The 13,275-nt window shown below is 42.2% G+C and overlaps 1 protein-coding gene across 1 annotated transcript in view; it reads left to right on the plus strand.

Moving 5' to 3' along the window:
* Positions 1-13,275, plus strand: part of PRKCE (protein kinase C epsilon) — a 308,928-nt gene that overhangs the window by 137,345 nt on the left and 158,308 nt on the right. Inside the window, exon 2 of the mRNA XM_083733311.1 lies at positions 3,016-3,079. Coding sequence (XP_083589437.1) covers positions 3,016-3,079 — 64 coding nt within the window. The remainder of the gene's footprint in view (positions 1-3,015; positions 3,080-13,275) is intronic.

Raw genomic sequence — 13,275 nt, forward strand, 5'->3', positions numbered from 1 at the left:
TTAAATGGTGACTGGGCGTGGCTGCCGAGACCACATAACTCTGGTCTTGAAAGACCTACATTGGCTCCCAGTACGTTTCCGAGCACAATTCAAAGTGCTGGTGCTGACCTTTAAAGCCCTAAACAGCCTCGGCCCAGTATATCTGAAGGAGTGTCTCCACCCCCATCGTTTAGCCCAGACACTGAGGTCCAGCTCCGAGGGCCTTCAGGCAGATCCCTCAATACGAGAAGCGAAGTTACAGTGAACCAGGCAGAGGGCCTTCTTGGTAGTGGTGTTTACCCCGTGGAATGCCATCCCATCAGATGTCAAAAAGATAAACAACTATTTGATGTTTAGAAGACATCTGAAGGCAGCCCTGTTTAGGGAAGTTTTTAATGACTGATGTTTTAATGTATTTTTAGGAAATACATTAAAGGAACATTGAGGAACATACATTGAGGAAACCCAGCCAGATGGATGGGGTATAAGTAATAGATGATGATGATGATGAAGATGATGATGATGAAAGGTGCCAGTGTGGTTGCACAGTTGTTTAATATCAGCAATTAAAAATATGCATTATTTGTTGTAACTCGGGAGTAGGTGCCTCATGGAATGCAATAGGTCAGGGATGAAGGAAACAGTGTCCTCCCAGATTTTGATGAGCCATTTGGCCATGCAGGGGCTGATGGGAGTTGGAGTCCAGCAATATAGGGAGGTCCAAAGGCTTTCATAACCCTGCAGTAAGCAGTATGATTTGTCCCCCTATTTTGCACCTGGTTCCAGTGGGTGGAACTTTGGTTTCTAGTTACAGACAGACAGACAGACAGACAGAAAACCAAAGTCGCTCACACAAGCCTGGGACTGCCCTGCTATAAAAGACAGCAATTACAGGAACCCAAAAGTTCTTTTCAGACCTTGGCTCTGCACCGCAGGCACTGTGCACTGGTGCAAATATGCATTGTATTAAATATGTATTGTGTTAACATCCTGAAATATAGCCACCGCATGTGTAAGAGATCAGCTCCTCCCCCATGTTCCCTCGCAATTTCGAAGGTCAATCGAGAATAGCATTTGGAAATTGCCGCCTTTGTGCCAACTCAAGGCGGACAAGGACATTCAGGAGACGGCCTGTTCTTGGCTGCTGCACCTTGTGGAACGTCCGGAGACTCTGTAGCCTGAGCACCTCTCATCTTTGCACATGGCAAGGAGTGGCAGAAAGAGGATCCTGGCTTTCACTCTCCTGGGATCACACTTCTTTCCCCCCAATGATATTCTTAATAAGCTGCAACAATTTTAACATGCACAATCCAGTACACATTTAATCCCCTACCCCCTTATTTTGTTGATTTCCTACCCCTTTTTCCATGGAGTTTTTATTTTCCCCCTTGCTGCATGCTGTCTTCTATTTGTTAAATTTACAGTGGTATCTTGGTTCGCAAACTTAATCCATTCTGGAAGTCCGTTCCAAAACCAAAGCGTTCCAAAACCAAGGTGCACTTTCCCATAGAAAGTAATGCAAAATTGATTATTCCATTCCAGACTTTTAAAAACAACCCCTAAAACAGCAATTTAACATGAATTTTACTATCTAACAACACCATTGTTCCATAAAATGAAAGCAATAAACAGTGTACTGCAGTCACACAATCAGTCAATCAGTATCTGAACTGGGTTCCGCAGTCACATACAAAAAAGAGCCGCAAAAACAGAAACGCAAAATAAATAGCAAAAACAGACAGACCTCAGTGTAACACTCAAATCGTCAATGTAACACTCAGAACGGAAGTGTGGTACTCAAATCATCAGTGTTACACTCAAATTGTCAATGTAACACTCAGAACGGAAGTGTGGCACTCAAATCATCAGTGTTACACTCAAATCGGAACACATTCGGCTTCCAAAAACAGTTCACAAACCAGAACATTTACATCCAGGTTTGCAGTGTTTGGGTTCCAAGTTGTTTGAGTACCAAGGCATTTAAGAACCAAGGTACCACTGTAATTACTTCTGTTGCTCATAGCTCAAATCCTGCTTGCGAGTTCATCATATTATATAATATTTCTTTAAGTGGTCCGGGAAAGGCATCCATTCTTCCATAAACACTCATCTTTAGATTCTCTCAATTTTGCTCTTAATTTTGCCAGTTCTGCACAGTCCATTATCTTGCTCATCTGTTCTTCTTTGGTGGGAACTTCTTCCACTTCTGAGCAATAAAGAATCCTAGCTGCTGTTGTTACTGTTGGGATCACACTTCTGAGGGGAAACTTGCTTGCCTCCTGAGTGAAAAGCTGCAGACGTTCCAAATGCAGGCAAAGCGTTGTTCATTATGCGTATTATCCCAAAAACTTGACAGTAGATGCATGAATTGCTTGTACAACCACATTTTGCTGTTTCCAGCACATGAAGACACTCTTGACAGTTTTCATAAATTCTTTTGGGAGCCAGTGTTGAAGCCAACAATGCTCTGAAGGCTGTAAACATCTGTTGCATTTTAATTGCTTTACTACAGTCTTCCCCCGCTTAGTGCCCTCCAGATGTTTTAGACAACAACTTCCAGCATCCTTGAACATTGGCTATGTTGGCTGGAGATTATGGGAGTTGGAGTCCAAATCATCTGGAAAGCATGAGATCGGGGAAGGCTGTTTGAAGATATTGTTCACTCGATAATTTATATTTTTTCCCCACATGTGTTTACCTATCCCAAACATTTGGAATATGCAGAGTTGTGGATTCAAGAATCAGATAAAGTGTTGCCCTTACTTGTCGTCAGGTAATTAAGAAAGGGGACCCTGTGAGGTTGAAATCCAGCAGTGTAAACAAATGTTTGTGAGGATCCTTCCTACTTAGACCTGAGGCTGGATTGAGATGGCACATCAGAATCTGATGGACTTTTTCAAGTCCTTAAAACCACTGGCTTCCATTGAGTATGTGGTACAAGGATTTGCAAGATGACGTTTAGTAATAAACAAACACACCCAAGGAAAAGTACACAGTGGAATTCTAATAATAAATATTTGCTTTTTCCAACTGCAGATTGATTTGGAACCAGAAGGAAGAGTGTATGTCATCATAGATCTTTCAGGCTCATCAGGTGAAGGTAAGATTGTTGGGTTTTATCATATTCTGCCGTTAATAGCAGATTTATAGTATATTATTGGGCACATGATTCAGGACTCCTTCCTCCAAAGATAAGTCTCTAGGTATATGTGCCACAGAGAGCTTGAGAAAACCAGGAGCTCCCTCTGATGCATACCTGTCTCAAACAAATATTTGCGACACCCACATTCTCTTTTAAGTGGTGATGCTGTGGAAATTCAAAATCCAAGGTTGCAATTAGAAGATGTGTAATTCTCAAATGTATTGTGAGTTCTGGCTTTGAGATGATGAAGTTTAGGACTTTTGTCATTAATCCAAACCAATTGATTACAAGTTAATTTATACTTTCTGTGCCTGCATGGTTGGCATGACTTAGCCGCACTTTGCCAGCTTGCGTGCATGCCCAGTTGTTTTTATCTGCGAGTCTTTACTTTCCTGAAGGTAATTAAAATACTCTGATTCCAATGCATGTTATGTGCGGAATGGTTTTATTGCGCTGAATCCTGTGATGAACCCGAGTTTTTGTTGGTGACGGTTGGTGTGCCTCTGCCTCCACCTGTTTCCACCTGCTTCATCTTGATCTACTGACAGATGAAGCAAAGCAGATTCCCTTTTGCCAGTGAGCAAAGACTTTGTCATTCCAGCAGGGCCCCAGCTGGCTCACCTGACAGGGTCTTCTGTGGGTGGGTGTTGTATTTCGCCCTCCTTGTTGTGCTTTTCAATGGTTTTACGTGTTGCCAGTGCTGCTTCCAATAGGGTTACTTACTTAACTGTTTTTTTAAAAAAATATGCATGTGTTTTAGTTATACCTGTTTTACTGGATGCCCTGAGGCCCTTTGGCTCCTGCACTGGGAGAATGGTGGGGCATTAATTAATTCATTAATTAAAGGGAAATCCAGGTATAAAATAAATCAGAGTGTCACTCAGAGTCTCTGGAAAACAAGTGGACCTTCGCCATATGGCTAAAATGCATTAAGGTTGGGGCCACTGATGTTCCCAAGGAGACAGCGTGTTCCACAATATATGAACACGTAGGTCCGTGACACATTGAGGATAAACAAGCCATGGTTTTCTTTCTGTTGCAATTGGATAGAACTTAATTTGTGCGGAGGTTAGGTAACAGCAACAGCAGGGGCATGTGGAGATCCATCCAGTTTGTCGTGACTTCATATTTGTTAAATATGTCGTGACTGCATATTTAAATACATGTGTGATATTTCATCGGTTGCTGTATATGCTAGAAAAAGAAAGCCTAAGGATTGTGTTATACAGGAACTCACAAGAAGAATCAAGAAGAAAAGAAAAGAAGAAATGTATTTTCATAGGTTATATACCGTATAAAGTGAGGGGGGGAAGTATTTGATCCCCTGCTAAATTTGCCCGTTTACCCTCTAACGAAGAAATGACCAGTCCATAATTGTAATGGTAGGTTTATTGTAGCTGTGAGAGACAGAATAACAACAGGAAAACACCCAGAAGACAAAAGTCAGAGAATGATGTGCATTATAATGAGTGAAATGAGTATTTGATCCCCTATTAACCAGCCAGATGTCAGGCTACCTGTATCTTCACTGTATGGAACAAGCTGAGATTAGAAGCACCTGCTGTAAGGGAAAGGTCTTACCTGTAATCCCAGTTCGTTACAGTACCTGTACAAAAACACCATCACAGTTTACAGTTACTATTATTCAGCCTTTTGCGCTTTGCGTATTGTGATAACTGTATTTGCATAGCAAGGTATTGAATTTGTTTTGTTTATGCTACCTTGGCATCCATTTGAAATGTAGGGTGGCCTAAAAATATACCAAACAACAATATCCATATTCTTCTGCATGTGGACAGCAAAAAGATTTCCAGATTCTCCTCATTTCTCCCCCCCCACACACACACTTTTGTCCTGCTTGGTGCATTTTATATTCTGTTATTAAATGCCAATATGCAATGATGTGTGTTGAGGTGAAAGACTGAGTTCTTTTACTAGAAGCTTCTATATACCACTTTTTTATCAAATTGAGCACAAAGCGGTGTGTCGAACACAAAGCAGCTAACTTTGTGGATGCAAGGCAGCATGGTGTGTCCCAAACAGCTATGCCCTCTCATTATCTCTCAGTACCTGCCATCTGCAGCGGCTGTCTCACTCTGCCTAACGTAGAGCCGGTCAGGCAGTATTCATTTATTAATTAAAAGAATTTGAAAACAAAACAGAGCAGGGCTTATTAGATCTAGTAACACTCCAAGTCCTTGAGTGGGAAACTGAGCTGAGCTGGTAAACCTGGATTCCGAGGTTTGTTTAGCTAGCAATTATCTGTGTGGCCTTAGGAAAAAAGCCCCCGTCAACATCTGCTTCCAATCTGCAAAAAAGAATAATGACAGAGCCTGGTTGTGAAGTGGAGGGTTGTTCTTGTTAAAAAGAGAGGTATTTTCTATGCAGCTACTATATGGATGATTAATAGCGTGCACTTGCCTTTGGAATACCTTATAAAGCCCTCTCTTGACATCTCTGGGTGCTTGCCGCATCCTCCGTTGATCAAGATGGCAAATGGCGAAAACTAAAGCAGTTCTGAAGGTAGCTAGCTGACGCATAGACGTCCTCGCTGTTTACTACCTTGGCATGCTGAAGCGGCAAATCTATCAAGAAAGCAGGAACGAGAAAACAGGAGTATAGGAAACCATTCCAAGGGCTCCATTATCTCTTTTGGCAAGGCTGTCCCTCCTTTTGCTGCCTCTGAGCCCTGGTCTTAGCCTCCTGCTCCTATTTCATCTCACCCGTCTCCTCGTGGAAGCTGTTTTTTCCTCCGTGTGTGTATGTGCGCCCTGCTGACATTGGCTGGGCCCAGAATGGCCTGCTTCATAATCTTCAACTCTGGTTATCACTGAGTCAGCAGTTTGGACGAGAAAGCATTTCTCTTTTCTCCTCTCTTTGATGGAAGACGATAGTCTTTCAGCAGCACGGCATTCCTTCTTCTTTTGGCTCCTTTGGACGTTGGCGGCTGCCCAAGACCACATTGATTTTTCCATAGTAAGCAGCCTTTTTCTCTTTGGTAAGCATTATTTCTAGAAAAGAGCATCCGCAGGCTCGCCCCCCCCCCCCCGTTTCTGCTCTTAGAGCAGTGCCCTTTGTGTATGAAACATACTCTGCTTGGTCCTCCTTGCAGTAGACACATTGAAATTCATGGTCATAACTAAATTGGAGTAGACACGTTGAAATTAAAGGTCATAAGTAAGTTTGTCTACTATTTGCAACAGTTCTGCTCTGAGTCCTTTGGAATTCCCTCCCCTTGGATACTGAAAGCCTTCCTCTTAAAGCAAGCTGTTTAATAATAATAATAATAATAATAATAATAATAATAATAATAATAATATATTTATATCCCACCCTCCCCAGTTGAAGCCGGGCTCAGAGTGGCTAACAACAGTAAAATAATACAGCATTCTAAAATCAATTCATTATAAAATCAGTTCAAATCAAATTGATGGCAACCATTGGGCTAGAGTTCTGTGAAGAATTACCAAAGGAGGGAGTCAGGCTGTGCCCTGCCCAAAGGCCTGGTGGAACAGCTCTGTCTTTCAGGCCCTGCGGAAAGATGTCAAGTCCTGCAGGGCCCTAGTCTCTTGTGACAGAGTGTTCCACCAGATCGGGGCCACAGCTGAAAAAGCCCTGGCTCTGGTTGAGGCCAGCCTAACCTCTCTTTGGCCCGGGACCTCCAAGATGTTTTTGTTTGAAGACCGTAAGGTCCTCCGTGGGACATACCAGGAGATCTTTCCCAGTCTGCATTCGTATTTGAATTGTTTTAAATATATTTTCTATTGGTTCCTCAGTTGTTGTTTGCCACCTTTCGCTACTTGGTGGTGGTGATGGTGGTAGGTAGGGTGGAATATAAATTTAATTAATATGTAAGAAAACAAAATAAGGCAGCTCCATATAATGACATGCCTCTGGACTGAAGATGCTCTCTGATATTGCTTAGCAAGGCTAATGTCACATGGAAGATGGTGCAAGCTTGTTTTTCCTCATCAGCATGCAGCCCTGATGAGTGTCTAACCAGCTCCTGACATGACTGTACAAAAATCCAGCCTTTCTGGGATTTGATATTGCAATAAATTAATAAAATAACAACTGGAAATCAAACCAGAATTATTTTTTAAAAATATATTTCCAAGACAACGATCTGGATTTACATAATAAATAATTAAGACAAGAGGTGAGACGCAACATAACGAGACACTGGAAAGACATTTCTGGCAGAAAGATGGACAATTGGTTCAAAATGGCTTGGGAAACAGCCCTCCTTGAGAGATTAACAAATAAACTCCAGTTGACACATGGGCAGATCAAGAAGGATGACTGTGGTTTAATTTCATAGCATATTCCAGTATTCCAGAAACTGAGCAATCCCCCCATCAGCATTTGGCTCAATCTGGTTGATATAAATGTAAATTTAAACGTAAATTATTATCTTTGCTTTGAACCCCACCTCCCACATTCATCAATATATGAACACCTTACATTGTTTCATTGGTACCATAAGAGGGGGAAAATACTATTACTCATACTTAATCTAAGCACAACCCCAAGGGCTCCTGATTAGGCGTTTAGCTGTGCACTGTTGAATGTTATCTGTTAACTCTGTTCTATCCTGCTTCTCCTCTGTTTCTGTATTTGTTTAAACCAGTTCACAAACCAAGAACTTATACATTGACCTCTAATAATGAACAATATGCTGTAGATATCACTGCAAACTTATTATGCTATTTTTTTGTGATACACAAATGATGTGAGACTTAGGTCTATTTATCTGTATTGTTGATTATTCCCATTATCCTTGTTTAGAAAACCCCATAAAAAGTGGCTTTTCTCAAAGTTCTTACCTCCTCTAGACCTCCTTTAGGAAGGAGTTTGCCTCTGACTGCAAGTTCATGTTGTGTATGGCAACACTCTCTAATAATTCATAAGTAGCTTTTGCAGCTACAACCTGCTTGTCTGTTTCCCTGGAAAAGTGCACTTGATGCAAACTTTACACCAGCAGGTGACTCATTCCTTTTGTTTGGGGAGGGGGGGGAGGCGCCATAATGTTCTTCCATGTTTGGTCGAAAGGCTAGAGAATGATTCACAGTTGCATCCTCCATCTCCATATTTCCTTTTGCCATGTCTCCTGGAACCACGAAGTCTTTTTTGCATCAAGGCAAGGTGATTAATTATGTTTGTCTGGTTGCCTGCACTTAACTGAAAATACTGGTTTGGATTTCGGCACAGGAGTGGGAAGATTAAGCTTCAGCAAAATATCACAGCTCATGCATGTAGGTGGGATACGTATGTGTCACCAGGAGCAGCACATTGAAATCTTTTGGTTTCCAAGTGAAGTTACTGTATTTACTCTAATCTAATGCGCCATCATATCTAATGCACACCCTGATTTTCATGTCGTGATTTGGCCAGAAAAGGTGCGCATTACATTCGAGTAAATATGGTAACTCTTTATTGGAAGAAATGAGGCTGCTCAGTAGTGCCAGGACTACTGAGCACAGCAACACTTCCTAGTAGATCTTGCCCCTATCAGGCAGTTGTGGGGCCTCTCCCCAGCTTCCTAAACCTCCCCTTCTCCTGGGCCCTTCCCAAGCAATCTGAGACTTCACCGGCACACTTCATACCTCTTCTGGTTCTGGGAGACTGTGGGAGAAGCAAACTTGTGGTATAAAATTTCTCATCAAGAAAATGGAAAGGGAGGGTCCTATAGTGTTAAGAGTGATGTTACCCACACGTTTGTGCAACCAGAACAAAATTATAATTTGCACTAGGCTGATGCAAACAGGGGCAATCCTAGAAATAGCCCCCAAGTGTGGTTGTGTAGTGGGTCCAGCTTTTGTGATCATGTGCACCCACCTATCCCCATGAGAAATGTAATGTAACCAAAGCATATATGGACACAGCTTGCACATTACAATCTTCCTGTTCTTTTCTGGAATAGAAACATGGAGGCTGCCTTAAGCCATGCCAGACTCTGTGTTCATTTAGCCCAGTATGGTCTATTCTGACTGGCAGTGACTCTCCAAATGCAGCTCTTTCTCACCACCTGCTACCTGATCTCCCCCCCTTTTTTCCTTCTTCTTTTACCTGGAGTTTCCAGGGGTTGCATTTGGGACCTTCTTTCCTCTCTGATATGAGAAATGGTCCCTCATAATACAATATCTTTATGCGGTTGTCAGTGTGTGTGTATATATAAATTTTAATGTGCATTTTGTTCAGTGACTGTAACCTTCTTGGTAGGCTCCACAATAATTTTGCTGGCACCAAATGAGACTTTCCGTGATCTGAATACTGTTATAAACTGGCCAACTGCCTTTGACTTAGGCAGCCTGGAGGTATAGTTGTATGAATGGCTCCATCTGTCTGTATTCTCATCAGGCTATTTCTCTGGCCCCTCTCCAGTAGCCATTGCCATTTCCACTCATGACCCACAGAAAATTAATCAGATTTCCCCATCTGAGCTCGGCGCTAGGATTCTTTGAGTTTGAAAATGTAGCAGAGTAATATATCCAGATTTCAAAATTTGAATCTAAGATGCAAATATCTATTGCAGATTTGCCTGCCTAGCCAGCACACAGTGCAACAAGCCAGTCTCTTGGTGCCCTCCAAGTCCTGTGGACTACAACTCCCATCATCCCTGACAATTGATCTTCGTGGTTGGGGCTGATGAGAGCTGTAGTCTAACAACATTTGGAAAGTGCTACGTTGCCTAGCCTTCTCCCTGATATACTTGCTTTTCCATACCTAGAGATAGATTTCATTACATGGAAGAGCATTTCAACACCTGCACTTTCTACCATGTAGTTACTGTGCATTCCAGAAAGGATTATTTCATCATTAGAATTGTAGCATTGGAAGGGACCCTGAGGGTCATCTAGTCAAAGGGACAGCAATACAAGAATCTTAACTAGATCATACAAGACAGATGGCCATCCAGCCTCTGCTTAAAAATCTCCAAGGAAAGAGAGTCCACCACATCTCCTGGGAGTCTGTCCACTGTTGAACAGCTCTTGCTGTCAGAAAGTTATTCCTGATGTTTAGACAGAATCACCTTTCTTGTAAGTTGAAGCCATCAGTTCGAGTCCTACCCTCCAGAGCAGGAGAAAACAAGCTCTTGATCATCTTGGTCACCCTCGTCTTCACATGTTCCAGCTTGTCAATATTGTTCCTAAATTGTGGTGCCCAGAACTTGACACAGTACTACAGGTGGGGTCTGACCAAACACATAAAAGAATGGTACTATTATAAGCCAAATGGGGACCAAGTAGGACCAAGACAGCCAAATGAGGACACAGTTCACTGTCATCAATTGTTCAGTATCACATTTGTAAGTGTGTGTTCCGGAAGTTCTTTATGGGTTTGTGCGTATTTTATACAGACACAGGTTGTTCTGTCCCAACTGCTTTCATTTTATCATGGTTGACCTGAGAACCCTTTATTGGTTGTTCCCAAGTAGACCATCTAATCCTGTTTATACCAGCTCTCCACAGAAAAATAAAAAAAATCTCCCTCTGGACTTGTTTTCTGCTTATCTGAGTTGCAGCCTAGAAGGTCTAGCCTTGGATTATATTTTCACCTAATCCATACTATCTCTTTCGTTTCCTGCCAGATCCAAACATCCATTAATCCTTCCATATCGAAGGATTTGATCATCTTCATCTATAAGTTGTTTGTTCTTTAAGTTGTGGTCCACTTACTAAAGTGTGAATTGGTATGAATGTTAGGTGGTATGGAAGAAATGAGTGCCCACAAGGCAAATATTTCAAAACCAGTTGTGGGCTTACTGTCCTATTGGTGCTTGAGGCTCCCAGGGGAAGCAGGCAGAGTGCAGGTCAAGCAGGGAACATTCAGCACCTTGGACAGCTCAGAGAGGTCCTGCTAAGAGGAGTTGTCTCTGAAGGGAGCTAGAGCCAATTGAAACTTTGTGTAGGTTGACCCAGGTGTGGGTCACCTCCCTGGAAGTGCTGGCAGGCCAGTTGAAGGGCCCTGATTTTGTAGCCTTTGATTTCTACAAGGCTTGGGGAGGCAGAGGTATTGCTGGGAACTTTTTCTTTCAGTCAGAGGATGGTGGCAGGGCTGTGTTCTCTGGCTAGCAGGGCCCTGAATAAAATATTGGTGGTTTTTCCTGCAAGGAAACAGCCTGGACCTTGGCCTCATCTGCATCTTTAGCTGGGTACTGCTTCTTGCAAACAAATGAAACAAAACTCATTTTATTTCTTTTTTTTATCATGAAAAGCAGGAGTTGTGCAAACACTGGGTGGTTTAATTTAATTCAGACACATCTGGAGGGAAGGTGGAAAAAAAGACAGAAGTGCAAAAAGAATGCAGAGGCATAACACCACCAGTTAAAAATACAAAACACATTCCTGTAGGTGAGTGATCATAAACAAGCGGATTTGACAAGGATGTTAGGGGATCAGCCAGTCGAAAGTTAAGCATTTTTAAAAGTCTGCTCATTTTCTGATGGGAGAGATTTAGGCAAGCGCTTATCAGCTCTACTGTTAAAATAAGTGAGCTTGAAAGCACAACACAGAATTGCGATGGGAGAGAAAGAGGTGCATGCATTTCTCTTCTGTCATAATTTTTCAGTGCTTTCAAGCCTGTTTTGTAAATTGAAATTTACGGTGCCATTTCTCCAGTTGCCAAGGGAGCTCCAATTAAATGGTGTCTGGGCAGTTGGGAAGGGATTATCTTAGTTGCCGCAGCATTGACTCCCTTGTCCTTTAAAAAAAAAATGTTGTTGTGCTTTTTGCATGGAGGGTTTGCTTCTGCCACAGATGGGCAGCCTATATTTCTCCTCCCTATATTTTCCTTCCCGCCAAATGCCCTGGATGCAGTGTTGGAAGGGGGATTTTGGAAATAGCAGCTGCTGCAAAAATCACAGCATCCCCTAGTGGCAGAATGCCTTGGTTTTAGTAAAGATGTGGTGATGGCTTTCTTTTTCAAGGGGTAGGCTTCAAATGAAACTCCCCCCAGCTCAAAGAGGCTGCTTCCTTTCTGAGTCAGGGCCAGAGCCCTTTAGAGGCAAGTGAATAATTGACACACACACACACACAGAGAGAGAGAGAGAGAGAGAGAGAGAGAGAGCTCTTTTGTGCAATAATAATAATAATAATAATAATAATAAAATAATTTTACTTATACCCCACCCTCCACAGCCAAGACCGGGCTCAGGGCAGCTAACACGAAATATAAAACAATTGATTGAAATACAGCTTAAAAAACAAGATTAAAATACAACATTAAAACATTAAAATGCAGCCTCATTTCAGTGGAAACTCAATCAAAAACTTTTTGGGGGATAAAAACGTCAAGTCTTCTCTGTCTCTGATGAAGACTGTCTTTTTTTCTGCTATGCCCGTTTTGAGCTGGACTTGATTCAATTCCTTAAAATAAATATATATATATATATTTATTTTGATTATTTGATCAAGTTGTACACATCGTGAAACTCTAAAGATTGGGCTATTATGCTGTCCACACTGCCATCTCATCAAAATAAAAAACGCCTGCTCTTCAGTGGTGGAGGATTCCCATCTTAAGTAGGAGAGCTAATTGAAGTTTTTTCAAGTACCGTATTTTTTGCTCTATAAGACTCACTTTTCCCTCCTAAAAAGTAAGGGGAAATGTGTGTGTGTCTTATGGAGCGAATGCAGGCTGTGCAGCTATCCCAGAAGCCAGAACAGCTGCTTTCACTGCGTAGCGATACCTCTTGCTGTTCTGGCTTCTGAGATTCAGAATATTTTTTCCCCTTGTTTTCCTCCTCCAAAAACTAGGTGCGTCTTGTGATCCGGTGCGTCTTATAGAGCGAAAAATACGGTATTTGACTGGAACGCTCAAAACCCAACCAAAATTAGTTTTGCAGTGAGCAGGACAAGATGCACATACAAGTTGCATTACAGGGGATTGGGCTAGATGATGCTTGAGGCCACCTACGATTCTCTGATTCTAGTTATTGGGGCCGGGGGGAGAAATTAGACCAATGTGCAGGACCAGTGGTCAGGGATGATGGGAGTTGAAGTCCCAAAACATCTGGAGGGCCGAGTTTGCCTATGCCTGAGACAGACCATTGGTCCATCTAGCTCAGTGGTTCTCAACCTGTGGGTTCCCAGATGTTGTTGGACTACAACTCCCATCATCCCTAAGCTCTGGTCTTGCTAGCTAGGGGTGAT

Source organism: Podarcis gaigeae (assembly GCF_964106915.1).
Source record: "Podarcis gaigeae genome assembly, chromosome: 3".
Classification (NCBI taxonomy): Eukaryota; Metazoa; Chordata; class Lepidosauria; order Squamata; family Lacertidae; genus Podarcis; species Podarcis gaigeae.